Raw genomic sequence first — 27602 nt, forward strand, 5'->3', positions numbered from 1 at the left:
CTTACATCTTAGTCCCCCTCCCATGCCCCAGCCACCATACCTTGCTGGTAAGGAGAATGAGGATACCCTGGTCCATGCTGCACAGCCCCTGGCCTGAGACCCAGGCTCAGCTGAGGACAGAGGGAGGGAAGCCCTAGCGGGGTGCTGTTCGGCCTGGGCACTTCTCTGTCTTCAAAGCAGAGTACCCCTAGCAAGCCTGCACCCCCACCCCTGGATGGGGTTGACTGTCCCCTCTGTCCTAGGAAGTATGATGGGCCCCCCTGTTCTTCCTGGCCAGATCCAAGCCTAGGCTGAGATTGGGACGAAGACTGGGGCTGAGGGGATGCCCAGGAGGTGCTGGGAATGGTCAGGATCTGGACGGCAGGGCCATGTGGACACCCCCACCCCCAGACTGACCCTACCCATCCCCAGGCTGGGTCCATGAGAGATCCATGGGCAGTGACCAAGAGGAGGGGCTCCTTCATCAGCTGAGCCAACTGGAGCATGATGCAGGTGGGCGGGGTCTGAGGGCTCAGAACTGTGGTGGAGGGAAGGAGGGAGCCTGCGAAAGGCAGGACTTGCCCTCTGACCACCACTGCCTGCAGAGCTCCTGGAAGACACTGACACCACTGGGCTCTTCGCCACCCCCTGGGAAGAGCAGCTGCTGGAGGGGGAGAAGCAGCCGCCCAGCACGGGGCAGGGCCCCTTCTTCTACATCGGAGGCACCAATGGGGCCTCCATGTGAGGGCTGCCTGCTCTCACTGCCCCCAGCCCCATGCCACAGGGCCCAGCCTCGGCTCTGAGTGCTGCCTGCAGTCCCACACCCTTTCCTAGGGTCCCCACACCTCTCCCCTGGGAGCCCCAGGCCCAAGTCACCACTGTCCCTTCCTTGAGGACAGCCCCAGGGCCCCCAGGGTCCCCATGGCCTCTCCCCCAGGGTCCCCACAGCCCTCCCCCTTCCCTTTCCCCAGGGCCCCCAGGCCCAGGTCACAGCTGCCCCTCCCCTGCAGAATTAGTGCCTACTGTAGGAACAAAGGCTGGCAGCGCACACAGGACAGCCGGCGGGAGGACTACAAGCTCAAGTGGTGTGAAGTCAAGTGCCGGGACACCTACTGCAGCTTCCGGGAAGGTAGTCATGGGGGCGGGCAACCTGTTCAAGGCCCAGCTGGGAGCCTGCAGGGGCCTTCCAGGAAGCAGGAGTGAGTAGTCAGGGAGGCCATGGTGGTCATGGTGGCTTTGGTGCCAAGGTAGATGGCAGGGCAGCCATGGCCCCACAGTGGTCACCTCATGCCGCCCAGGGCTCTGTCATGCCAGGTGAACAGCTCCTTTACCAACTCCCCAACAACAAGCTCCTCACCACCAAGATTGGGCTGCTCAGCGCCCTGAGGGCATACTCAAGGGTCGCGAACAAGATCAACAAGACATCTCTGTCCACCCAAGCCAAGTAAGCCTTCCCAGCTCCCTAGCTTTGGGCCAGCTCCAACCTCCATCTACCCACCCATTCCCCCTGCCACGTCCCTCCACCTTCATGTGGGAATGCTCAGCCCACCCATCCCCTAACCCATCCCAAACCCATCTGCTGATCCACCCACCTCCTGCCACGTCTGTTCAGCACTGCTCTTGACCACCCTCCTCCTGCACACCCACCACCCACTTTGTTATTCCAAGTCCACTCACCTCCCTTATCACACCCATCTACCCATGCATCCACCCTTGCACCTCTTACCCACCAGCCCATCCTGTCTCCATTCCCTCCCTGACCTCCCCCTGCCACAGCACACTCATACCATAGCCCACCACAGAGCCACCCAGGTGTCATCCCTTCAGTCATTCTCTGACTCACCACCCACCGTTGCCATCCAAGTATTCTCCCCTTCACCACCCACTGCATACTCACACCTGATCCTTCCAAGTTATTTGTCTACCTAGTTACCTGCCTCTCTACTCACTCATCCATTTACCTGCCCACCTATTTATACATCTACTCACCAACCTGACAAACAACCCACCACTGCCATCCTACCCACCCATCCAGCAAGGCAGGTGGCCATGTGTTCATCCACCACCTGCTCATTACATGGTGGCATTTTTCATCCACTTATCTACCTGTCCACTTGCCCTCTGCCTACTTCCACCTAGCAGTTCTGATCTAGTCTTCTCTATGCATCCTCTCACCCACTGGGTTGCTGCTGATCCACCCATCCATCCAAAATCCATTCATTCAACCACCCACTTCCACCCAAAATCCAACTATCCACGTGCCCATCCACCCATCCACAACCCCACCCACCTATCCACACACATCTGTAATTTTACCTCCATGCCTCCAGCCATCCTCCATCTCTCCAGACCCTCACACATTCATACCCCAAACACATCTGAGCTGCCCACTCCAGCCAGGTCCTGTGTCCCCGGGGTACAGATGTGGAAAGCACAAACCCATGAGGAGATCCTGTGGGCCAGCCCCGGATGCATCCAGTCACAGAGCTACCTCTGTGGTAGCACTTAGGCTGGCCAGGAGCGGCAGTTTCCAGTCTAGATGACATGACCTGGTATTAGATGAAAAGGGACAAACAGGCAACCCTGATCAAGGGAAGGCAGCAGCTGAGCCCCAGCACCCCCTGGGCTTAGACTGACCACCTGCTGTGCTGGTCCCTGGGTCACAGCTCTGAGATGACCATTCACAAATGACTGAACTGGTGGAGGCTGGAAGAGCAGCCATGAGGAGGGCCAAGCAGCCAGAAGGCACCCTAGCAGAGGACCAGAGCGTGTCCTATAGAGGCAATGGCTGGGAGAAGAGTGGGACCAGAGGCTGCAAGAGCTGAGACACACACCCCCAACCCCTCGGACAGGCTGGTGGGGGACAGTCATGTGTCCTTCTCATCTCCCTGCCCCAGGGGCCTGAGAATGGAAGAGTTTTTCCCAGAGACCTACCGCCTGGACATCAGGGATGAGCGAGAGGCCTTCTTTGCCCTGTTTGATGGTGAGGCCACTGGACACCAGGCAGGTGTGGGGAGTCTGTGAGGAGCCCCTCTGACAAAGTTGAAGCTGGGCCAGGGCTGGGACATTTGCAGGGAAGAGGAAAATCAGGCCCACCGCTAGTCCAAGGGAAGGCAGGGCTGTGGGCAGGAGGTGAGGGCGGCCAGGGCATGCACTGGGTTGACCTGGGGGTGTGATCAGGGTGGGTGTGGTGCAGACAGGGGTGTGGTCAGAGCTGCAACCCACTGAGCTCTGGCAGGGCGGGGTCCAGGGCTGGCCAGGGGCTCAGGGCGGGTGCTCTCTGCAGAGACCCAGACCTGGATCTGCAAGCCGACGGCCTCCAACCAGGGCAAGGGCATCTTCCTGCTCAGGAACCAGGAGGAGGTCAACTCTCTCCAGGCCAAGACACAGAGCATGGAGATTGACCCCGCCTACCGCAAAATGCCGTTCAGGGCGCCTCAGGCACGGATCGTGCAGAGGTAGGGGGGACATGCCATGAAGGGTGTCGTTTGTGAGGCCGAACGGGGGCCTCACTAGTGTATAAGAGCTCCTAGGGGTCAGTGGGTCACAGGTAAGTGCTTGGCCGTGGAAGGCCGCTGGTGGCTTGGCAGCTGCACCTGCCCCCGCCCCCCTGCCTGCTGTTTGAGCTGTGAAGTCATTCAGCCTCATCCAAGGGGGGGGGGGGGGATGGGAGGGAGGATGGGGGGGAGGGTGACTGTATATCCAGCAGGGTTGGGGTTGTCACATCGGGTCAGGGACGCAGACATGATGTTCCCAAGGAACCAACACCTCAAGGCCTCTGGACAGAGGCTCCAGAGCAAGGGGCTGGTGATGCAGGAGGTGTGGTCAGTTTGTCCCTAAGTCCAGCCCTGCCCCTCTATCTTGCCCCAGCTCTCCACCCTCAATCCCTGCCACCTGCAGCCTTCAGGGCCACAGCTCACAGCTGATCACTCCTCTCTTGTTCAAGAAACACTCAGTGGCTCCTTCTGACTCCAGGATGTACCCAGACCCTCAGCGTCACTCTGAGGAACACAGTTTGGCCCCAGCAAGGGTCCCCTTGGGCCCACCCACTGCCAGTGTGGATCCACACTGTCACAGCTGCTCTTTACCGCCCACTCCCCACAAGCCCCTCCCCAGCAACTCATTCCTACCTCCAAGGCTGATCGTACAGGGTCCTGCACCTGGAATCTGCCTTCCCTCCCTCTCTAAGGTCATTTCCCCTTTTAAGCCACCCCTCTAAGCAGCCTTCCCTTCTCCCCCCCAGAAGTCCCCTTCTCTTTCTCCAGGCATCTCTCTTCCTCCAGGCAGCCCTCCCCTCCACCTCCTTCAGACAGCCCTCCCTCCTCCAAGCAGCCCCCTCCTCCTCAAGCAGCCCCCTCTACCTCCTTTTGCAGACAGATCACTTCTACTTCCAGGTTGCCCTCCTGCCCACTTAGGCCCAGTTTGCTCCAATCCTCCAGGTTTCTATTTAGAGCTGCACCCTGGGGTACCCCAGACACATGCAGTGGGCTGAGATCTAGGAGCCAAGCCTGGGCAGGCTCAGAAATGTCCCTTTATCAGGGCCCTCAGCCAGAGGAAGGAGCCCAAGGGTCACAGATGGGGGGCAGCACTGCAGAGCTGTGGAAGGCCCAGGTCGGGTAAGGACCCTGTGATGCAGGGCCACAGGCCAGGCTGCCATGCAGCTTAGCCCCAGCAGCCCCGTGTGCCACCCCAGGTACATCGAGAACCCACTGCTGCTGGACGGGAAGAAGTTTGATGTGCGTTCATACCTGCTCATCGCCTGCACCATGCCCTACATGGTTTTCTTCTGCCACGGCTATGCCCGCCTCACCCTCGGGCTCTACGACCCCCACTCCAATGACCTCGGTGGCCACTTGACCAACCAGGTGAGGGCCTCATAGGTGATGGCCTCCACAGGTGAGAGCCTGCTGACTGTAAATGGGGCAGGGCAGCCTTGGAACAAGGCCAGAGGATGACCTCACTGCTTGGAAAAACAGAGGTGGTCCAGCCTGCACTGGAACACCAGGTCTGGAGGTGGTCTGGGCCTTGGAGAGCATGGTCTGGGCTGGCCTTGCCTGCGTCGGCACAACCTCTTACCTGCAGCCCAGGCAGAAGAAAGCAACAGGTCCCAATGTCCTGGTGAAGAGACTCGGAGCCCTGCCCCTCCCACCTCGAAGAGTGTGCTGAATATAGGTCATGGGTGGGCTTTCGTAGACAACATGGGGTCTCTGGAGGGTTAGCCACAGTTTTGGTAACATTGGGTCATAGAGGCCAAGGAGATGGGGGTCTTAAGGAGCAAAGGGTAGTGCAGGGTCCCTGTGAGGCCCTCAGTAGAGAGGGCTCATGGGGGGGAGATCTCTGAAGAGGGTCTTAGTAGGGAGGAGTCAAGATGGGCACATCCAGGAGAGAGATCCTTGCAGGTGAGAATTCCCAAAGGGAAGCTGGTTGGCTGAGGATCTCGGTGACAGTCTCCATGGATGGAGAAGCATCAGTCAAAGGGTTTTAGTGGGCAGAGCCCAGGAGGGTACCTGGGGGAGCAAGGTTCTGGGAATCTCAGGTGGCAGGGCCAGGATAAAGTTCTGGGGGGTTCTTGGTGGAGCATTGTCTCCATGAGGCAGAGTTTCCGGGGTCTCTAGGTCCTGCCTTTACTGCCCCCCCCCCCAGTTCATGCAGAAGAAGAGCCCCCTCTACGTGCTGCTCAAGGAGGACACAGTGTGGAGCATGGAGCACCTCAATCGCCACATCAACGACAAGTTCAGGAAAGCCAAGGGCCTCCCCAGAGACTGGGTCTTCACCACCTTCACGGTCTGTCTGGGGACGGGAGTGAGATCACCGAAGGGGGGGGGGCTGTCTGTGTGTACACTTGTGTATGAGATAGTGTGTATCTGTGTGTGCATCTTTGTGTTTGTATGTGTGTGTCTGTGTGTTTCTCTTTGTGTGTGTCTTTGTCCACATGCGTGTTTGTATGTATATCTGTGTGTGTATGGCAATGTTACCATCTGTATGGGACTGGGTACAAGGCATATGAGATGCCATCTGGGTATGTGTGACTGTACCAAAGAGTGTGTCTAGTGTGTAACTTGGTGATGGAAGTCGGCCCCTTTGAGGTGTTTGAAATTCCACTCCTCTCCTTTTTAAAAGTAGAGATATAATTCACATGACATGAAATTCACCTTTTTAAAGGGTACAGCTCACTCGTTTTCAGTGTAATCGCAAGGCTGTGAAACAATAACCACTAATCCCAGAACATTTTCATCACCCCAGAAAGAAACCCTGTACCTGTTAGCACCCATTCTCTATTCCCCAGCCCCTGCAGCCCCTGGCAGCCACTGATCTATTGTCTATCTCTGTGGATCTGCCTAGTCTAGATTCTTCACGTAAGTGGATCCCCCAATATGTGGCTCTTCACTTAACGTAATGTTTTCAAAGGCTCATCCGTGGTGTGGCATAGATCCTTTTTTTTTTTTTTCTTCAACTTTTTATTGTGATTTGGGTGAAATTGTACAAAGCAGATTTGTTTAGCATTCAATAGTTCAAAAACACATTTTATTTTGTGACTCTGATTACATTCCCTGCCTTGGAACAGCTCACCTCCCACTTCCTCCCTGTGGTTACTCTTCCCTGTGTCCGTCTTGCCTACGTATTCCTGCCTCCCTGCCTTTCTCCCCGTGCAAATGCTGCCCTTCTGATTGCCCATGTTTGATTGTTCTAAGGGGTGCATCTCCCTGGTGTAGGTGTTCAGCTAGTAGGCCTGTCTGTTGTTTGGCTGAGAGTCAAGCCACCTGAGTGACTTCAATTCCAGGCCTGAAGGGTGAGAAGGGTGACTCGGGGACATAGTCTCAGGGATTTCCCATAGTCTCCAGGATTTCTTTGCTTGCTGAAAGTGAGGATGACTTGAGGCACTTACTGATGATGGTTGAAGAATACAGTCTGCAGTATGGATTACGTCTCAATATAAAGAAAACAAAAATCCTCACAACTGGACCAATGAGCAGCATCACAATAAATGGAGAGAAGATTGAGGTTGTCAAAGAATTCACATTGCCTGGTTCTATAATCAATGCCAATGGAAGCAGCAGTCAGGACATTAGACGAAGTGTAGCATTGGGAAAATCAACTGCGAAAGAACTGTTTCAAGTGCTGAGGAGCAAGGATGTCTCCTTGAGGACTAAGGTGCACCTGACACAAGCCATGATATTTCCAATTTCCTCATATGCATGTGAGAGCTGGACAATGAATAAGGAAGACCAGAAAAGAGTTGATGCTTTTGAGTTGTGGTGCTGGCGGAGAATGCTGAAAGTACCATGGACTGCTAAAAGAACTAACAGATCTGTCCTGGAGGAAGTGCACCTGAAATGCTCCTTGGAAGCGAGAATGGCCAGACATCGTCTCGCCTATTTTGGTCATGTTGTCAGAAGGGACCATTCCTTGGAGAAGGATGTCATGCTTGGTAGGGTGGAGGGTCAACGAAAGAGGTGGAGGCCTTCAATGAGATGGATTGACACAGTGGCTGCGATGATGGGCTCAAGTATAGCAGGGATTGTGGGGCTGGCGTGAGATCGGGCAGTGTTTCATTCTGCTGTGCATGGGGTCGCTATGAGTCGGAAACAACTCAACAGCACCTAACAACAATAACAACAACAACCAGGATTTCACCAAGTGTGAATCTTTTTTATGACGTTAATCTATATATCAGGAGCTCTGGTAGCATAGTGCCTAAGGCACTTGACTGCTAACCAGAAGGCTGGAGGTTCAAACCCACCAGCCACTCCTCAGAAGGAAGGTTGGGCAATCTACTTCCATAGTGATACTGCCTTGGAAACCCAAGGAGGGGTCGCTATGAGTCGGGGCCGACTCGACGGCACATAACAACAACAACAACGTTATCTCATTCCTCAGCTTTTTCTTTTAAGTTTTCTGGACAGTCTGTTGTTTGTTCTGAGCTCTGGTGGCACAGTGGTTAAGGCATTTGGCTGTTAACCAAACGGTTGGTGGTTTGAACCCACGAGCTGCTCCATAGGAGAAAGATGAGGCAATCTGCGTCTGTAAAGATTTACAGCCTTGGAAACTCTATGGGGCAGTTCTCCTCTGTCCTGTAGGGCTGCTATGAGCCGGAATCAACTCGGTGGCAGTGGGTTTGGTTTGCTTTGGTTTATTCCATCATTTGTGTCTTTCTTGAACCTCCATTGAGGATCCCACCTGCTGCTGTGCCACTGAACTACTCTTGTTAAGGTCACAGTAACTCCACCTTGCTAAACCCTGGGGTCAGTTCCCAGCTCTCCTCTTACCGGACCTGACAGCTGCTTTGGGCACAACCACTCTGATGTACTTTCTCCTGTGGCTTCCAGGGCCCCGGCCACTCCCTTTTGGCTCCCTGTGCTAGCCCCTCATCCCCTGACCTCTGCAGCCTGAAGGCTCAGGCTCAGCCGGACGCTCCTTCCTTTATCTGCATCTGTTGGTGGTGACGGCCTATCTCCTAGTTTTAAATTCTGCTTATATACTTGAAGTTCCACGTTTAACCACCTGAACCTGACCTCTCTCCTGAACTCATCTTCTATCCCACTGTCTGTCAGCACCCCACCAAAAACTCATGTATGTCTCAGGCTCCATGTGTGTTTTCCCCTTCTCAGTCAGCGGGGACTCCGTCCTTCCCGTCTCAGACCAAACATCCCAGGATCATCACTCACTTCTCTTTTATAAAACTCACAATCAACTCATCAGCCAATCCAGTTTACTGTGCCTCAAAATATATCCAGAATCTGCCCCACCGCTCCACCTGCCCAAGCCACCACCATCTCTCACCTGGACTATTGCAATGGCTCTCTCTAGTGCCTTTCTGTTCCTTCCCCGCACAGAAGACAGAAGGACCCTGGGACCACATGGACAGATAGGTCCTTCCTATGCTCAATCAGCAACAGGCTCAGAGTAAAAAGTTCCTTCCCACGTCCCCTTGCTCTGACTGGCCCCATCTCTGTGGCCTCACCTCCTACCCCCCACTCTAGCCACAGTGGCCTTGCTCTGCTCCTCAAACACAAGCATGCACCCATCTGACATGTGTTGCTCTTCCATCACATATCACACCTACCATGGCTCTTCTTCCTGTTCCTTGCTCACCGTCCCCTCAGTGAGACACAGCCAGACCACACCCCATTTCACATCGCACCCCCCAGAAGTCCCGATGCCCATACCCTGCTTCATTTCTCCCTTAGTGTGCATCACCTCCTATCAGGCTGGACAACCTATAGAATGATTTCCGTGTCACATACGTCTGTCTCCCCTTAGGAGGGGGCTGCTCAGGGGCATGGATTCCTTGTATACTTTGTTCCTCTTCTATTCCCAGTAAAAGGTCATGGTTTTGTTGAATGAATAAAACTGGTGTGAATGAGTTTCTGGCAGTGAACATATGATTCTGAGAGTCTGAGTGTCAAAGTGTGGAGTGCAGTTGTACAGCTGAGGGTGCAGATAGGTGTGCAGGTGAGGGGTGCATATGTGGGTGTGCAGGTGAGATACGGGTGTAGTTGTGCAGGTGTAGGTATAGGTAGGTGTGCCAGTGAGGGTACAGGTGGGCATGTAGGTGAGAGTCAAGTGGGTTTGCAGGTGAGGACTGCAGATGAGTGATGGGGCTTGACCGGGGAGGCTGGGAGCTGACAGGTGGGTGGCAGGCCCTGACCGACAGTCCCCTATCCGCAGAAGCGGATGCAGCAGATCATGGCTCACTGCTTCCTGGCTGTCAAATCCAAGCTGGAGTGCAAGCTGGGCTACTTCGACCTCATCGGCTGTGACTTCCTGATCGATGAGAATTTCAAGGTGCAGTTGAGCATGGGCGATGGGGTCGGGTTGGTAGGTGCAAGTAGGCAGAGGCCATCTGTCCTCCAGCCAGACCCTACCGTGCCCCACCAGCCCTGGGGGTGGGCATGTTCAAGAGGCTGAGCCTCCTGCTTCCACTGGGACTCGGCTGTATTCATTCCTTGGGGCAGCCCCCAAAGCCAGACAGAGACCCTTAGCACCTCAGCTCCTGGGCAAATGTGGGAATGAGACCAGAGACACAAGAGCCCTGTTCAAGGACCCCCAGCCTAATGGGAACCAAGGTCTTGGCCTCCTGCTGGCCAAGCAGGTACCTGGATGAGGGCTACAGATGATGTTGGCCCAGGTGTGGCTGCTGGAGATGAATGCCAACCCTGCCCTGCATACTAACTGTGAGGTCCTGAAGGAGGTGATTCCAGGAGTGGTCATGGAGACCCTGGGTGAGCCCCTGTGGAACCCCCACACACCCTCAGGGCCCCCCTGCCACCGGCCTCCCAGCCTCTCCTGGAAGCACAAACCCCCACAAACCTGGCCCTCCAAGACTGAAGGGCCTGCCTGGAACCCCACACTCCTACTCATACCTGCAGGAAAAGATTGTCCTACTACCCACCACTCCCCCACCTCATCTCCTGAACTTCTGGAAAAGCCTGAGTCCCGCACTTCACGGTCTCCTCCCCTCCTCCGCCCATTCCCCCAGAAGCCCCTCAATCACTCTCCCCTGCACCCGTAGACCTGGCGCTGGAGACCTTCCAGAAGAGCCTGCGCAACCAAAAGATGCTGCCCCTGGCGTCGCAGCGCCGCTTTGTGCTTCTGCACAATGGCGAGACGGACCTGTGGCCGCGCCTGGGAGGCTCGCGCTTGTCCTGCCGCCCCCCGCCCGCGCCATCGGGCCCCCGGCTGGCCTACGAGACCACCCCATCGGCTCCGCCGCCGCCGGCCCGGGCCTCAGACAAGCCGGGCGCGCGCAGGCCCGCGCCGCCCCGAGACTCTGGTGGTAGGGGTTCCTCCTCGGCTCAGCGGCGCCCCCGGCCATCACAGGACACCGAGGCCCGGGCGCCCGGCCCCACGGAGCTCCAGTTCGACCTCTGGGACGCGGAGGTTCCGGCCGCCCGGCGTCCGCTCGCGGGCGGCGAGGCCTTGACGCGGGAGCCCTACGGGGGGCCGGCGGTAGACGAGCGCGAGGAGGAGCTCGAGGGGCGCAGGGCTGCGGGCCACCGGGGATCCTAACCCGGAGCGCCTCTGACGCTCGCCCTCTCGGGGACCTATAAAAGCTACTTTGTTACAAACTCGGCTCCGCAGCAGTTTAGGCCAAGCCCCGCCAGCCCTCAGCAAGCCCTGGTGGTCCCTGGGCCGACGCCATCCCGCTGCTCCTCAGCCACCTCCTCTGCTGGGTCGCAGAGGCCGGTCCTTGGGAGAGGGAGGCCGTCGGAAGGTCAAGAATGAGGGGCTTGTGCTGCAGAAACCGGGAGGCGGTCTTCTGAGCAGCCCCCGCTGGCCTGCCCCTATCCTAACCCCAACCGCGTGGCCTCGCACATCCCCGCTTCCAGAAACTCTTGTTGGGGTAGGGGAATTCCGCACGCAGGCGCTTAGGCTGCAGAGAGATTGAGTCCAAGACACAGACCTGGAGACCACAGCCCCTGGGGTACCTCAAAGCCCCCCACCAAATGAAACCAGAGCCTGCCCAAACTCCTTCTTGCACCCCACCCCCGCGCAGCGCCCCAGATTCTCAGAGCCGGTAAGAAGCTGCTCTCCCAGTCCAGGGCCACCCCCAACTCACTCACCCCTCCTCCTGCACTTCTGGCACAGGCACCCTGCCCCTACCTCTCCAACTGCCCCCTCCACCTGACCCATTCACTGCCCTGCCTTTTGATGCAGGGCTGACGCTGGTCCTGCCCCCACTAGGGACCCTGCAGACCCGAGGCTTCGACCCCAGCACATTGTGGGCACGGGGAGAGGCTTTGGCGGAGACCCTCCGAAGGAGCCAAAGGGAGGGGTGACTGGATACCCGAACCGTTCTGTACTGTGGGCTGGTGGGACCGGAGAAGTAGGCGGGGACTCCGTTCCCGCGGAACGCCACGGCTAGACACCGCTAGAGGGCGCCATCCACTGCCGTGTGTCCAGAAGGCAAAGGGCAAGGAGGACGGGTGTGTTGGGGCAGAAGGGGAGAGGAAGGGGTGCAATCGGGCCTGGGAGACTGTACTACTGTCCCTGCTGGGCAGAGGGGGAAACTGGAACTAAGTCAAGAAAGTTGCCCAGACCACAGCGATCATGACCCTGAAGAGCACTCAGCCGAAACACCTGGCCCAGGCTGCCCACTCAGTCCTGCCCACCTCACCTCTCCCATCCTGTCCCAACCCAACCCACCGCATCCTGTCCAGCCCCACCTGCTGCAGTGACAAGCTGTGGCCCAGAGTGTGAGGTCCCAGTTGAGAGGCAAAAACATGTGTCACTGTGTGACCAGGGTCCTGGAGCCCCAAGTCCCCTCCAGCAGTTCTGGGTAGGATCTCTCCTGCAGGCTTGGGCAGGGGTGGCCCTCCCAATTCTCAAGTGCCTGAGGACAGCTCAAGGTGCATTGGGGCTGGGGTCAGAAGAAAGGGTGTGAGCCAACCTCACACTGGGCAGGTGGGTGCCACACCAAAGCATCTTCGGAAATTCACAGCCCATGCTACTGCGGGGTCACCTCCCAACACCCACCATTGTTCTCCCTTGCCCTGACATCCCTTGGACCACTGTACCCCCATGTCTTCTGCCCCTTTCCCTGCCCAAAGGCCCTGACCTGCCCAACACTATGATGGAGTTCTCCTCATACATGCCTCATGGTTATGCTCAGGCATGTCCCCTTGGTGGTCATCAGCACTGCCCAACCCCCCACTACCCATGGAAACTTGCCCCACCCCCCAAATTTGGTGGGGCCACCATTCTGCAGAAGAAGCTTCAGGTATATTTCTGCTGCCAAGGAGGACAGTACATGCTCACCTGAGACAACCCACCTGGGACCTGAACCTGAGGCAGGAGACCACATGTCTGCAGTATGGCCTGCTCTATCCTGACTCCAGCCCAGCCCCAGGTCTGGGAGGTACCTGCTGCTCTCATTTCCCTGGTGCCCCCTTCAAAGCCTGTGCAGATATCAGTGAATAAACAAGGCTTTTGAGAGTGCTGCTCCTTCACCCCAGTGCATGTGGGGGGACGTGCCCATCCCAACCGCCCCTGCTGGCTCCAAGGTGTCCCATGTCCTGGGAGAGGCGGGAAAGAGACTGTCAGGGTACAGTGAGGTATGGACCCCCTGCAAACTTCAGGTATGGGGATGCTACAATATTCTAGGACAACAAGTGCGGAGCATAAAAGAGGTCCTCCACACTCCTGCTGAGGGGCTTTTCAGGACATAGCCTAGGAGCTGCTCCAAAGTGACTGGCCCAGAGGGGCTGCCCTCCCCCTCCCTTCTTCCTTTCCTGCTTCCCTGGCCCCTCCCTCCTTTTTCTCTCCCTCTCCTCCCTCCCTCCCCCTCTCTGGAAGGAATGCTGGGAGCTAGAGAACTCAGAGCAGTGCCTTCCACCACAGATTTGGGTGGGGTCTAGCTGTCCCCAGCTCTGATCCACACATAACTCTGTGCCGCTCCCGCCCTCCAATCCCCACATCCCTGTCCATGTTGGGAGACAGGTCAGCCCAGGCTCTCACCTACGCACCAGCTGCGACCTCCCTGAACCCCTGACAGGCAGGGCCCAGAGTCTGCTGGATGCTTCAGTCCCACAGGGAGCCCCACTATTCCATGGAGCTCCCTGCAGATCAATCGCAGTCCAGGGCATCACAGCCATTCCGGTCCCCTTGATCCCCTGCAAAGTGTCTAAAGGAGGCACCAGGAACAACCCTGACCTGCATTTACATCATGTCTGGAAAGTACCCCAACCTGAAGCTTCCTTCAAAGACAGCACCCAAGGGGGGTGAGGGGCCTGTTCCTCCTTCTCCACCCTGACAGAGCTGTTTGAGGGGGCCCTGAAGCCCTCATAGGGGCTGGAGAGGAGCACCCCAGCTCAGCAGGCTGGGGAGAGGCCATATCCAGACTAGCCACCGCAGAGGGGGGTAGGTAGTAGGGGTGATGGCCTGGGTGAGACCCCTGGTGGCCAGGCCCAACAGCCTGTACCATCCCATCAATGGTCCTATGTCTCAACACCTGGGGCAGTCTGGGACCACCACCCCCTCCACTGACCCTTGTGGCTGCCCTGTAACTAGGGCCAGGCAGGGAAGGCGAGTGGCCAAGGATCTCTCCTATCCCTATCCCCTGGCCCTACCCTAGGTCTCTGTCCAGCTGGGTGGGAGAAGTATCCTCACACTGGTGGAGTCCCAGGGCCAGGAGGGGCAGGGGCCTCTTCCAGCAAGGTGAGGGGGTGGGGGCTGGGTGGGAGCCGCTGTGCCCGGAAGCACTTCTGGGAACAGAGGGTGGACCCTTATCTGAGGCCTTTATCTGAGACTGAGCTGACATAACAGCTGTGACCCAGAGTGTGGGAAAGGGGCTGTGGTTTTCCGGAACACCTGGAGCTTGTAGGGGCTCCTGGGGGTATAGAGTTCTTGGCAAAGCATGGTCTCCCTTAGGTACCCCTTGATGGCCCCAGGTCAGCCCAGGCTGCCAGGCTCTGCACACCTCCCCCGACACAACACACACTGTTTCGAGCCTGTCCCTCCCCTTCATCCCTCAGCTCCAAACCTGGACTCTGTTAATTGTCCCCTACCAGGGCCCTCGGTGGGAACTTCTGCCCGCCTACTTTCACCCAACACCTCCTGCCTCTGTCCTTGCCCTGCCCCAGGGCAGGGCTCTGGTCTGAACCCCTTGCTGCCCCTTCCTGCTTGCCCACCCCAATTCGATCCCACTTTGTGCTGGCACTGTGCCCAGAGCAGGGTTCCTGCTGAGGGTCTGGGGTCCTGCGGGAGAAGGGACTGTGTGTTGGGCCAGAGGGGGCAAAGAGGGGGCAGGTGGGATGCTGAAAAGATGACTGGAGGCGGGGAGCTGGAAGGAAGCCAGGACCAGGGACCAGGGGCAGAGCTAAAACATGTCCCTGCTGGGTGGAGGCTTCAGGGAAAGGGGAAGGCTCCCCAACCCCTACAAAGTGCAGAGCCCACCACCAGTTCCTGGCCCTTCCAGCACCACTTGTCCCTGGAGACCTTAGGGGGCCTCAGAGAGGCAGTGGCCTGGGAGGGACTGGGGCTTCTTGTAGGCAGGGTGCTCTTGGGAATGTACATGAGGAAGGTGGTTGTCTGAGGACACAGCAGAGGCCCTGAGGGGCCCACGTGGGTGCTGCCTGGAAGGGGGAGGGGCACGTATGGGTCTCCCACCCCACTGTGGAATCCCCCACCCCTCTGACGTGCAACAGGGAGCTGCCCACGAGGAGTTTCCGTGCTGAGTCAGTCAGGTGGCCTATCGCCCAGGTCCCAGGCTAGGACATGTCACCTCCGGAAGATCTCAATCTGTGGGAGCCGACTCCCCACCCCCACAGCACAGAGCTGAGCTGGTGCCTGGGGGAGGTCCCAGGATGGACACAAGTACCCTAGGAGAAGCAGATCCCAGCAGGGGGGCTGTGGGGACTGGGCAGGTCTTCAGACAAGGCTAAGCTGTCCCCTGGGTCTGTTGTGTGCTGTCCCTCATTCTGGAACCCTTTCTCCAGTCTTGACCCTCCGGTCCCTTCTAAGATGCTGACCCTTGGGGTCAGGCCACCCGACTGCCACCTAGCCCCACTGCCACGTCACTGGCCTAACATTCTTGGCAACTCTGATTGGGTGGCATTTTTCTACTGGTTCACGCTGCTGGTGTCTGTCTCCTCTGGCCATGAAGCCTGGGTCCTGAGTCCAGGATCACAGGTGGGGGTAGTGCAGCATTTCCCATTTGAGTCAAGTTGATGCCCTTGTTTCCAGGGTCCAAGGCCACTGTTCACTGTCCACTGTTCCCAGGTGTCCCCCTGCAACCCTTGGGCTTGGGTTCTTCACATTGCTTCCCAATGTCCTCTCTATTGGACTAGCATTGCCTCCTCCCTCAGTATCTCTTAGGAGCCTATGTGCTGTGCTGTGGTGGGCAGGGCAGGGGTGGAGTGAAAAGGGGGATCCTCTCTCCACCTCTTCTCTGTGAGCTGGGCCCATTATAGGTGGGAAAAGGTGAGTCAGGGGGCTCCTGGGGCAGAGTGCAAGGGTGGGGCTCTGAGGAGGCTGCATGTCCTGGGGGCTGGTATGCCAGCTAGATCATGGGGTGAGGTGTGCCCATGCCCTGAGGGTGCTCCTGCTGAGGCTGGTCTGTGCTGGCATGGGGTACGAGCACACTCACAGCCACACCTAGGACAGTCCTGATTGGATCTTACTTGGTAGCAGCCAGTGCAGGGGAGGGGGCCAGAAGCCACACCATCAGGGAGAGAGAATGCAGTGGAGCCCAGCCAAGCTGTCCCCCAGGCCAGTAGTGCTGGGGGAAGTAACTGACCTCATTCTAGGCACAGGATCCAAGTGAGGCCAGCAGGCTGTATGGTTAGCCCACCAACCAGACCCTCCATGGCACCCAGAGGTCTGGAGGCCCTGGCCAGGGATGAGACACAGGCCAGGATGAGCCATCCCGGGGTGTATCTTCTCCAGGCAGATGGTCAGGGAGAGGGGCTTGGATAGGGCAACCACATGACATGAGGAGGGAGAAGTCTAGCATAGCACCAGCAAGCCTCCAGGCCTGGGACCCCTGCCCAAGCTCTGTGCCAGGGCTGCAATGTCCCCTGATGGTCCTTGCCCCATGTTCAGTCAGGGGGCCCCAGGGGAGGGCAGGACTTGTCTGTCCCCCCATGGCACCATATGGTGGGGTCCCTGCCTTCAACTCCCCATTACCCCCACAGAAGCACATGTCCATGAAGATAACTTGGCAAGTGTTAATTGACCGCCTACCTGGCCAGGCCAGGCACAGCGTGCCCACCACACAGCTCCTGGCCAGTACTCTGTTTACAAACTCTACCCAAAAGGGCTGGCAAGGGAGGGACTGTGGCCAAAGCCACATCTGTGTCTCCCACAAGGCACAGTAGCTGCCCCTCCCACACGGTCAGGAGAAATATCACTGTCATCCTTCTACACCCACTTCCGCCATCAAGGGGCACAGAGCTGGGGCCAGAGCTGGGGCCAAAGTAGGGTCTCACCCCCACCGCCCAGGCAAGCTCCTGGGAGGGTCTGCTTGGCACTGCAGGTCCAGGGCTCTGGGGTCTCAAGAGAACAAGGCCTCAAGGCCTCATGCTCACAGGTCCCCAGGCCGGCCCTTCTCCTCCACTAGCCGCTCCCCCCGCTCCTCCTCAGGAAACTGGTAGCTGCGAGCATCCTCAGCCAGTGGTACCTCCGAGGGCAGCTTCATCCCTGCAGGAAGCTGCTGTCAGTGGATAGCCAGGGGCCCGGTTCCCCACCCAGAACGTAACTGACCTCGGTGCCACATGCGTGCTCTCCTTAGCTCCCATATGCGCAGGCCCAGCTGGGCGGCGGCCAGCACGAGGATGCAGCTGGCCATGGCAAGCAGGGCCAGGGTCAGCGGGTGGCATGGCTCAGCAGGAAGCCCTGGGCTACACACAGTGTTGTGAGTCCTGTTCCCTGGGAACACTGTGGAGAACCCAAGCTGGGAGCAGCTGGACGCACACAAACAGAGGCACCATCAAGGCAGTGATTAGGCAGCCCCCGTGTGGGCTGCTGTCCTCTGAGCTGTTTGGGGGTCACCAGATCACAGGGGGCCTTTGGTGTCACTGCACTGGGAGGGACTAGGATGCCATTCAGCCCCCAGCCTGGTCCGCCCAGGGTAGGCCTGTACTCCCCGGGGCCCCCAGAACCACCCCACCCTGAACTCACTCAGCCCTTGGCTTGCAGTGGCCATCATGGCCCTCAGAGAAGGTCCCGGGGGCACAGTCAACACACTCAAAGCCAAAATTGAATTTCCCTGGGAACAGACAGACAGGCTGTAGGGGATGCTGCATAGTTGAGGTGGGGTGGGTTGGTCAGTTGGGTGTCCCTCTGGGATCAGGGTCCATGGCATAATGACAGCCCCTGCCCCCATGTCACTCATTCAATAGAGATTTCTGAATCTATAGGTCTGCAGATAGAATGGATACGAGTTCTGGATAAACCAGCACACTGGCCTGTTCCAGGTGCCTGTGGGGAAGTAGAGATGGGGGCACCCATAGGCTGTGACCTCGGATGAGGGGGATTCTCCTAAGTGGACACAGGGGGGACAGTGTGAGGCAGGAACAGGAGGAAGGAGTAGGACGGAAGAGCCAGCAGGGTTCCAGTTTGGTCCAGCAGGGAGCAAGCAGCAGGAGTCCCGGAGAAAGGGGCTGAGGCTGGCACCCTGCTGACCCCAGAGCAAGTGGTCTCCTCTCCAGCCCATGCCTCACAGGCGCCCACTCCCCTGCCCCCAGTCCTCATCCACTCATGCCTGCCTCCAGCTCCTGGCTCTCAGCCACCCTTTCCATCACAGGTAAGCCATCCCCAAGAGGATGTACATTTCTCCTTTCAGAGAGGGGACTGATCTCTGGCGGGGCTCATGGGGGCAGGACTGGCTGTCCTGAGCTGGGTGGACAGGGAGGTGCAGTGCCTGGGACTGAAGGCCAGTGGCCCACAGGACAGCCTTCACAGGCCCTCACAGCCAGTCCTGAGGGGGCGCTGGTACCCTCCCCTGGATAGTGAAGGCCCAGGCTCAAGAAGGACCACCTCCCCAAGGGAGCAGCCCTCCCACAGCTGCCTACTTGCTGGGGTGCTCAGTTCTCCACACCCATGCACATGCCTGCTCACCTGCCCACACATACCCTGCACTCTGGAAGCCTCTAGGGACCCACCTTGGGGCCGTGCCTCCTGGCCCGGTGGGCAAGGATGGTGCTTGCAGCTGATGCAATGTGGGTCTCCACAGTGGAACTCAGGCTGGACACAAGTGCAGTCCCACTCAGGACAGGCCTCCATGGCTGTGGCAGGGGATGACAAAACAACTTCTCAGCAGTTGTGCAAGTCCCACCTCAGCCCCACAAGCAGAGGGGACTCAGTGGGCCCAGGACCCTAGGCTCTGTCCAGCTGTCCTTCCTGCCTGTGTGGGTCCACCACTGCCCTGAAGCTGTTTCTCTCATGTGGCCAGGAGCTGGCTCTGCTGGACAGTCATCTGGAAATTCCCGGAGGACTCCAGGCCTGGAGATCTACCCCTTCTTTCTCCATGGAGCTCTGGTAACATAATGCCTAAGGCATTTCCTCCTAACCAGAAGGTTGGTGATTCAAACCCAAAGTCACTCCGCTGAAGGAAGACTGGGCAATCTCCTTCCATAAAGATTTACTGCCTCAGAAACCCAAAGGGGGTCACTATGAGTTGGAATCGACTCAATGGCAGTGACTTTGGTTTTTTGTTTGTTTGTTTGTTTCCCTCTCCGTACCTGGCATTGTTCTGTATCAGTTGCTGCCAGCCAAGGTTCCTGGTGGACACCTGAGACTGCTGCCTGCCCACCCCCTGTGACCAGGCCCACCCCACTAGCTACCATGCCCAGGAATATTTGGGGTCCTGGAGCCTGCCCCCCACCCCCAGGCCACAAAGGTGAAGCCCTAGAAGTGTCTGTCTACCTGTGATCTGGCACATTCCCTGACTGGCACATCCAGGTTCTATCACCCACAAACACAGGTCAGAGGCCGGGACTGGGCAGACATAGATTCCAGGGCTGGGACCCCATACTGGGCAGGAGGCAGCCTGGGTGAAGCCCGAGATCTCACCACGACCCCTGAGGGGTCCCTGCCAGGCTCCAGAACCCCTCTCAGTGGAAGTTCCCTCACCCTCTGCCCTGGGCCCCACGCCCGAGCCGGCACCCAACCACTCGCTACATCCCAGAAAAGCCTTCGACTGGTCCACCTGGCCCCTACTCCCTAAACCTCCCCCGTGGCTCATGCTCTCAGCTGGGCACGCTGCCGCCCAGCCCCCACCGTCAGCAATGGGGCTTGTCTGACCATGGCTTACTTGGGGTGCAAGTACGACAGCAGCGCGCATCAGACTCCGTCCCGCGCAGAAAGCGACCGGGGCCGCAGCTCGGCTCCTCCGCGGGGCGCTGGCCCAGGCTGAGCGCACAGAGCAGCGCTACGCCGCACCAGGCCGCCCTCGACAGCATCCTGCCGGACTGGCCTGACCAGGCTCGCGCCTTTAGATGACCCCTGGCAAGCGCCTGGACACGCCCCCGACAGGCCCCTCTCCGATCAAGCCCAGAACTGTAGTCAAACCTCCGGCTTTTGAGGCACTGGGAGCGCGGGACGCCCAGGGCTGGATCTGCTGGCGGAGGCTAGATGAGCTGAGAGGGAAAGGAGCCAGGGGGAGCAGCAAGAGGGCACCGGATGCGGGTAGGCGGAAGTACCCTGAGTCATTGCGACGCGGGGAGTGCCCACCGAAGTGGTTGGCGGGGGCTACCTCGACGCCCCTAAGCTCCCCGCGCGCGTGCCCCCTTCCGCTGAGCCCCCCTTGCTCCTGGCTGAAGACACCTCCTCTCACCTCCAGTTTCCTCCCTGAGTCCTCCAGAGGGGATAGGATGAAATCCTTCCTCTCACTGAGTGGCCAGGCACCCCAAGCTCGACCCCAGACCCGCGCGGGACTGTAGCCACGCCCACCAGGCCGCCCACTAAGCCTGGGCAGCCCCACCAGGTGCGATGAATACAGCACGGGGGGTGGGGGGCGCTGAGGAACCCAGGGCAAACTGGGAGAATTGGGAAGCGGCGCCCCTCCCCCCTAGGGCACGTGGCAAACGGGGCTGGTTGAGTTCCAGCCCCAGGAACCCCCTCCTCATTGCTTAGATAGAGACCTTCAGGGAACCCCTTGGCAGCTCCAACTTCCCAGGGCAACTCCTCGGATCTGGGCTGGGGGAGGCCTGGAAAGAGCTGGTGAAAAGAGAGGCTGGACTGTTATTATCAGCTGTTTCTCTGTAGTGGCACCTAAAACTTGGAGGGAGGGACCCTGCTAAGTCTCAGGCTGCCCACAGCTTCTAACCCACATCTGTCAAATTTCCACACACCACCCCCAAGTCCCATTGACCTGGAGGGAGCCAAGGGCACACTACAGAGATCACAGTCCCCAGAGAGCTTAGCCTCCAACCTCTCCCAGACCATCCCCATGTTGCCCTGAGCCTCAGTTTCCATATGTCTTTACCAGAGGTTCTGGGGTTCTGCCTTCTCCCTGAAGCCTCCCTGGATGGCCCCACCTCCTCATAGTCTCATAACCCCTGGCACAGGGAATGAAGGGCACTGGAAGCTTGGCAGGTGGTGGGGCACAAACGTGACCATGATGTCATCCACGGGCTGGCAATACGATGAAGGCTATGACCCAGAGGTCCCAGGATACCCTGTCGGAAGCCCCTTCAAGGCCCGCAGCAACCACTTCTCCAATGAGCTCATCTTCTTTTCTGTGGAGACAACAGGATTGGCAGTTTGGGGCAGAACTATTGCTCTCAAGTCCAAGATGTGGGAGCCCTTTCCAGAGAGGCAGACCACACATCACTACAGAATAAGGGATCCCTCTCGGGCAGGCTGTCCCCCAAGTGTGGTGCAGTGCTGGAATCTGCCCTTTTGAAGCAGATGGCTGGTGGCTGGAGACCTGTGCTCAGCCCAGAGGCTGGGAAACGACCCTAAGATATCTGGGCAAAAAGAAAGCCCCATGGTCTGTAGATGCTGGAGTGACGCCTGGCTTCCAGCTAGGTGAAGTTGTCCCAAGTAGAACGAAGACAGGGTTCAGTACTTCTGCCACTGCTTACTATAGAGGACCTAAGAGTCGAGTCTGGGCCAAAAGTATCACCCCATTTTGGTGCACACTCAATGTCTGGGCCCCAGAAGATATGACAAACCCTGCAATTGATGTTTATCAGGCTGTCGGGTGTCAGCTGGTCCTCAGGAAGTGGAGACTGTGTTAGAGGTGCCAGCAGTTTCAGGGGTGGGGCACAGGATGGGGCAGGGGCAGCCTCAGCCCGTGTTGCTGAGCTGACAGAGCCCCAGCCAGCCCCATGAGGGGTGTTTTGGTTACCTAGTGCTGCTATGGGGAGCTCTGGTAGCGTAGTGCCTAAGCACTTAACTGCTAACCAGAAGACTGGTGGTTCAAACCCACCAGCCACTCCTTGGAAGGAAGGTTGGGCAATCTACTTCTGTAGTAATACTGCCCTGGAAACCTAAGGAGGGCTTGCTATGAGTCGGTTCCGACTCAACAGCACATAACAACAACAGTACTGCTGTGACAAGAATAGACCACAAATGGGGTGGCTTGAACAAACAGGAGTTTTTTCTTACAGTTTTTGGAGGTTAGAAGTCCAAGTTCAAAGTGTCAGGCTCTAGGGCCTGGATAAAAACCCCTCAACCTTGGTCCCAGCCCACTAAAGGCTGGAGACTTTTCTTCACTCAGGCAGCTGCTGAGGTTGACAAACCCAAGGTTGACAAGTAAAATGCCACAGTCCTGCTATTATCGAACAACATGGCAGGCAGCTAATTCAAGTCTCAAGATCGGCAGAACATGGCAGGTTGCTGAACAGTGACTTGACTACATGCAGCCAAAAAACTGTAGACCATTCCCAAAGCTTCTCCTTATAAATGAGAAGCAGATCACATCCCTAAAGCAACTACTCAGCTGCATGTGGTAGATCCCACCATGGAGCTGATTGCCAGTCTCATCATGGGGAATAACTACCTCCAGCTGCCCAGCCACTCAACCAGGCCCAGTCGACATATAGCTTTAACTACCACAAGGGGCCATGCTGCGCTGAGGCATGGAGACTAGGCCAGCTCAGCCCTGCACAGAGCAAGCAAAGCTGCTGTGCTGGACGTAGTTCCTTCTTGAGGAGGGTAGATGCCCCATGCGATTGTACATGGACATGATAGGGCATAGGTCATGTGCACAGTGACATAGCAACTTGGGGACAAAGCCAAGGGCAAGAGTCACAGCAGCAAAATGCCAGTGCCTACCTCTTCAGGGCCTCCTCTTTTATATATATATATTTTTATTAGGATTTGGGTGAAGATTTACAGAGTAAATTCACTTTTCATACAGCAGTTCACATATACTTTGTCTCATGTCATTGACCAAAATTTACAATGCAGCAGCTCCCCTCCCACTTCCTCCCCATAGTTACCTCCTCCCAGTGTCCATCCCTTCATACTCTTCTGCACCCTGAGCTATCTCCCTGTGCATAAGCAGCCCTTCCTTCTCCCATGATTGTTCTCTCCAGGGCGTGTGTCTACTTGAGGTAAATGTTTAACTCACATGCCTGTACTTTGTTTGGCTGGAAACCACAGTTGTGGGTTCAATTCCAGACCTGAAGGGCAACTAGGGGCCATAGTCTCAGTGGTTACACCAGGCTCCATTGGACCAGCAAACCTGGTCCCCACCTTCTTTTTTTTTTTTTTGCCTCCAAATGATTTTGAGTTTTGTTCCACATTGTTCTCCCTCTTTATGCAGGATCTCCTACATCCCTTCCAAGTGGATGGCAGTGGTAGCTGGGCACCATCTAGTTCTTCTGGTCTCATAGTTGTATAGGTTGCAGATCGGATGGTGTACCAGTCGCTAGGACTGATTGTTTCCATTAATTTTGGTTTTCTTCTTTCTTCTTGACGAGGAGAGACCCGTTGTTGCATCTAGATGGCAGCTTCCTAGCTTTTAAGGTCCCAGTCGCTACTCGCCAAAGTAGTAGGTGGAACAATGTTTTGTATAGTATGTTATGCCAATTGAGCTTGATGTCCCCTGCGACTATGGTCCCAAGCCCGCAGGATCAACTACTCGGTCCCTCTGGGTAGCTGGCTGTGACCAAGTAATGACCATAACCTTGCCCCTTGTCAGCTCTACTATACACCTGGGAATTCTGATCATTCACATGAACTTATAGGTTCAGGGCCTCCTCTTGAAGGGCTCCCACCACTGCATCCCTCCCAAGACATGGCCTGCTATGCAGAGGGCTCCCAAAGCAGGGCTGTGTACCTGTGTCACGTACCTGTGTTTGTGTACCGGATACCCTAATGTAAAAATGGTGTGGCATCATACTCCTCTCACTTTACAAGGAGGAAGGAGGATCATCAAGATCAGCGTCAGCCCAAGGCTGACCCCTACGGGGTGGAGTCAGACACACCTCCCCACTCCAACCTTTTTACTGATTCCGACACCACCTGTCCCCGCCACAGCACACTCTACTTCTCTGCTGGGTTTGATAATTCGTTGCAATGGCCACACGCAACTCACAGACCATATTCACAATTATGGGATGTATTAGGGAAGTAACAAATTACAATTCAGGAGCAACATCAACTTGGAAATAACAGGAACAACTCTGGATGCAGTTCTTTGATCAGGACGGCGTCTTGGCTGCTGCTGCCACCAGGCTCTTGCTGTTAGCCTGGACACTTGCCCTTGGCCTGGGCTCTGCCCTGTCAGGCACGTGTTAGTTACATAGTTCTTTAGCTCTGCCAATAAGTGCCCAGGGGCATCCCACTCCTCCAGGAAGCCTCCTGTCCGAAGGCCCTCAGCTCTCTTGCTCTGTGGATGGGTAAGCCCACTGTGGCCCCCTCATTCCATGGGCCAGAAAGCCAATGCAGTCTCTTTCATCATCTTTGTTGTTGTTATTGTTATGTGCCATCGAGTCAAACCCAACTCATAGCGACCCCTCCTTGGGTTTCCGAGGCAGTATCACTACGGAAGTCATCTTTAGTATTACAGTTTTTGCTGTCTCCTGGGTCTAGGAGGTTCTCAGTTCAGAAAACCTACTCTTGGCTCTTCTTGATGGTAGCGAGGTCCCCCCTCCAACCTCTGGGATTGGCTCCCTTTAAGCCTAGTGCGATGGCAAAACTGACTGATTCCCTACAAGGGTTCCATGCACCTTATTTGAGTGATCCCACCCCTGCAAGGTGCGCCTAACTCAAGTCACTGTTTGCAATCGCCTCATATGCATGTGAAAGCTGGACAATGAATAAGGAAGACCAAAGAAGAGCTGATACTTTTGAGTTGTGGTGCTGGCAAAGAATGCTGAAAGTACCATGCACTGCCAAAAGAACTAACAAATCTGTCCTGGAAGTACAGCTGGAATGTTCCTTGGAAGTGAGAACGGCCAGACTTCGTCTTACCTGCTTTGGTCATGTTGTCAGAAGGGACTACTCCCTGGAGAAGGACGTCATGCATGGTAAAGTGGAGGGTCAGCGAGAAAGAGGAAGCCCCTCAACGAGATGGACTGACACAGTGGCTGCAACAATGGGCTCAGGTATAGCAAGTATTATGAGGCCGGCACAGGACTGAGCAGGGTTCCATTCCATTGTACATAGGGTCGCCATGAGTCGGAGCTGACTTGACAGCACCTAACAACAACAACCCTTGCAAGGGTTCCATGTACTTTATTTGCATTAACAAAACTGTCCAATCTCCTGGGTGAGCCACAAGCACCTTATGTGCATATTCCCACTCAATCATTTTGTAGGAGTTGCAAGATCATGACTAGAAGGAACATATTAAAGCATGCACTGCTCCACCCCTGTGTATCTGTATGCCTGGTGTGCTGGGTACCCTGAGTACTGTGTTCCCGAGTACTCTGTGTACCCAAGTACCCTGTGTATGTATACGCTGAGTACCCTGTGTGCTGTGTACCTGAGTAAACCATGTATGTGTACCAAGTGCCCTGTATACCCTAGCACCCTGTGTGTGTGTATCCTAGGTACCTGAGTGCCCTGTGAACCTGTATACCCTGTGTATGTGTACCAACGTACCCTGTGTTCCTGAATGCTCTGTAGATGTGACCTCAAGTACCCTGTGCACCTGTGTGTCCTGCATATCTGAATGCCTGCTGTACCCAAGGCCCTGTGTGCTATGTACCTGAGTGCCCTGTGTCCCCAAGTACCTTGTATACCTGTGTGCCTTGTATACCTATGTTCCTGAGTGCCCTGTGTGCTGTGTACCTGGGTGTGTGCTCAGCACGTCACATCTCAGTGAAAGAATGGAATGTCTGTAACTAGGCAGTGGGGTCGGGGATGACTTTTATCTGCTCATCTTTGCTTCCCAGTACCTTGTGAGCAGCTCATTGTCTTCCAGGGAGATGTGTGGACATACATAGGGTATACAGGTACACAGGGCACTCAGGTACCTAGGGTACACATACACAGGGTGCTAGGGTATACAGGGCACTTGGTACACACACACAGGTTATTCGTGTAAACAGCACACAGGGTACTCAGAGTATACATACACAGGGCACTTGTGGTGTACTCAGGAACACAGTATTTGTGGTACCCAGCACACCAAGCATACAGATACACAGGGGTGGTGCAGTGCATTGCTTTAATATGCTCCTTCCAGCTGAACTCCTGACCAAGTGGAAGTGAGAACCCTCTCGTGCCACCTCATAAACATACACACTCTTTTTCTGCCTCTTGTATGGCTCCATTGTTATTCAAGCTTACACGAGTCTTTCACACTGAGCAGACGCTCTGATATCCTCTCAACACCCGGCCACTTGTCCTGCACCTGTGAACTTTCTTGTTTCTCACACCCGTGTGAGGTGTGACCTGCACACAGGAGAGGGCACAGAGGGCTCATGCATTTCCACACGCGGCACCTGTGCTGCCCGAGGGTGTCGCCCAGGGAGCCCCAGGTCTCACGGGGCCCCAGGGCTCTCCTTTGATGCTGTCCACAGGGGGCATTATTGTAGGAGCTGTGTTCTTTTGGGGCCTGGCATCTTTCTATTTAACACGCCGCAGTGTATGGGGCGTCCTACTGCTGATGGGTATTTGGGTTCCCAACCTGGGACTACGTGGAATAACGCTGTAAGGACATTCAGTTAGTTCACTCATGCTCCTCTATAAATATACACCCAGGGGCAGGAGGGCGGATGCCCAGGATGCATGATGGAGGCCTTGTCAGGGACCACCAGCTCTGCTTGTAGGGGCACCAGGCTGGCTGGGGGCTCAGGAGGATCTGTGGGGGCACCTCTCCTCCCTCTTCCCTCCTTCTTAAGCTGGGGGCCAGGTCATAGCTCTGCCAGCTCTGTGGGGTCTGCATGGAGGCCGAGACCTGTGTCACCCCTCAGAAGGGTGAGCAGAGACCCAAGGTGGCTAGTGGTCCAACGTCCTCTTGGGCAGCCCAGGGGCCCCCTCTCACACTATGTGGCACTGCAGGACACACAGGATTTCTCTTGTTGTGACTCAGCCAAGGTTTTACAGATGATCGGGGGAGTGGCCCTGAGATTTGTACAATAAACCACAAGGCTGCTTTTCCCAAAGACTTATTCTGGACTTTTTAGTCACCATCTGCCCCCTGCCATGAAACCCAGGATGTCCCACACCTGGAGAATGGAAAGGATAGGGCCCTTCAGGTGGCTAAGTACCCCACCGCCCACTGCACCTTGGCCCAGACCCTTCCCCAGCCAGGGATGGACATGGGCCCATCCTGTGCATGGATATATACCGCCCTCGCCTCCCACGGATGTGTGTCCCCTGTCCCCAACTCCTCCCCATCCGTGCATGCCTGCCATACCACATGGCCCCATCTATGCACCACCCCCCGTGCCCTAGTCGGTGCATGTCCCTTCATCCTTCAGTTGGCACATGTCCCTCCACCTTCCTTCCCCTGGCCAGGTGCATGCCCCCCACACTACCCAGTGGGTATGCACTCCCTTGTCTCCCTGTACCATCTCCATGGGGGCACACTGCTCCACCTGTCCCCTGTGGGTACATGCCCCTGTCGCTCTGCTGGGTGTGTGTGCCCTTCTTCCCCCGAGGGTGCCCCACATTCCTCTCTCCCCCCATCAGGGTGCACCCTCAGCCCTTGATGTCCATGGAGACCCATGTGTGGGAAAGTCTTTATTGGTGGTGGCCCTGGGCAGAAGTATGCACGA

At 56.7% G+C, this 27602-nt stretch overlaps 2 protein-coding genes across 2 annotated transcripts; one reads left to right on the top strand and one right to left on the bottom strand.

Moving 5' to 3' along the window:
• Positions 1–419: 419 nt before the first annotated feature.
• Positions 420–10989, top strand: TTLL10 (tubulin tyrosine ligase like 10). Its single transcript, XM_007945499.2, has 11 exons — positions 420–492; positions 585–720; positions 990–1108; positions 1294–1423; positions 2877–2962; positions 3266–3437; positions 4673–4844; positions 5623–5763; positions 9649–9765; positions 10109–10202; positions 10493–10989. The coding sequence occupies exons 1-11, from the start codon at positions 432–434 to the stop codon at positions 10987–10989; spliced, it is 1725 nt and encodes a 574-aa protein (XP_007943690.1). The 5' UTR covers positions 420–431.
• A 6013-nt stretch (positions 10990–17002) lies between these two features.
• Positions 17003–20130, bottom strand: TNFRSF18 (TNF receptor superfamily member 18). The gene is made up of 6 exons (XM_042781595.1): positions 20121–20130; positions 19733–20035; positions 18582–18731; positions 17599–17686; positions 17182–17381; positions 17003–17118 (listed from the first exon to the last, which is right to left on the bottom strand). The coding sequence occupies exons 1-6, from the start codon at positions 20128–20130 to the stop codon at positions 17003–17005; spliced, it is 867 nt and encodes a 288-aa protein (XP_042637529.1).
• Positions 20131–27602: the final 7472 nt, after the last annotated feature.

This window comes from Orycteropus afer, unplaced genomic scaffold, assembly GCF_000298275.1.
Source record: "Orycteropus afer afer isolate SDZICR_OR568_19922 unplaced genomic scaffold, OryAfe1.0 scaffold00136, whole genome shotgun sequence".
NCBI classification, from domain to species: Eukaryota; Metazoa; Chordata; class Mammalia; order Tubulidentata; family Orycteropodidae; genus Orycteropus; species Orycteropus afer.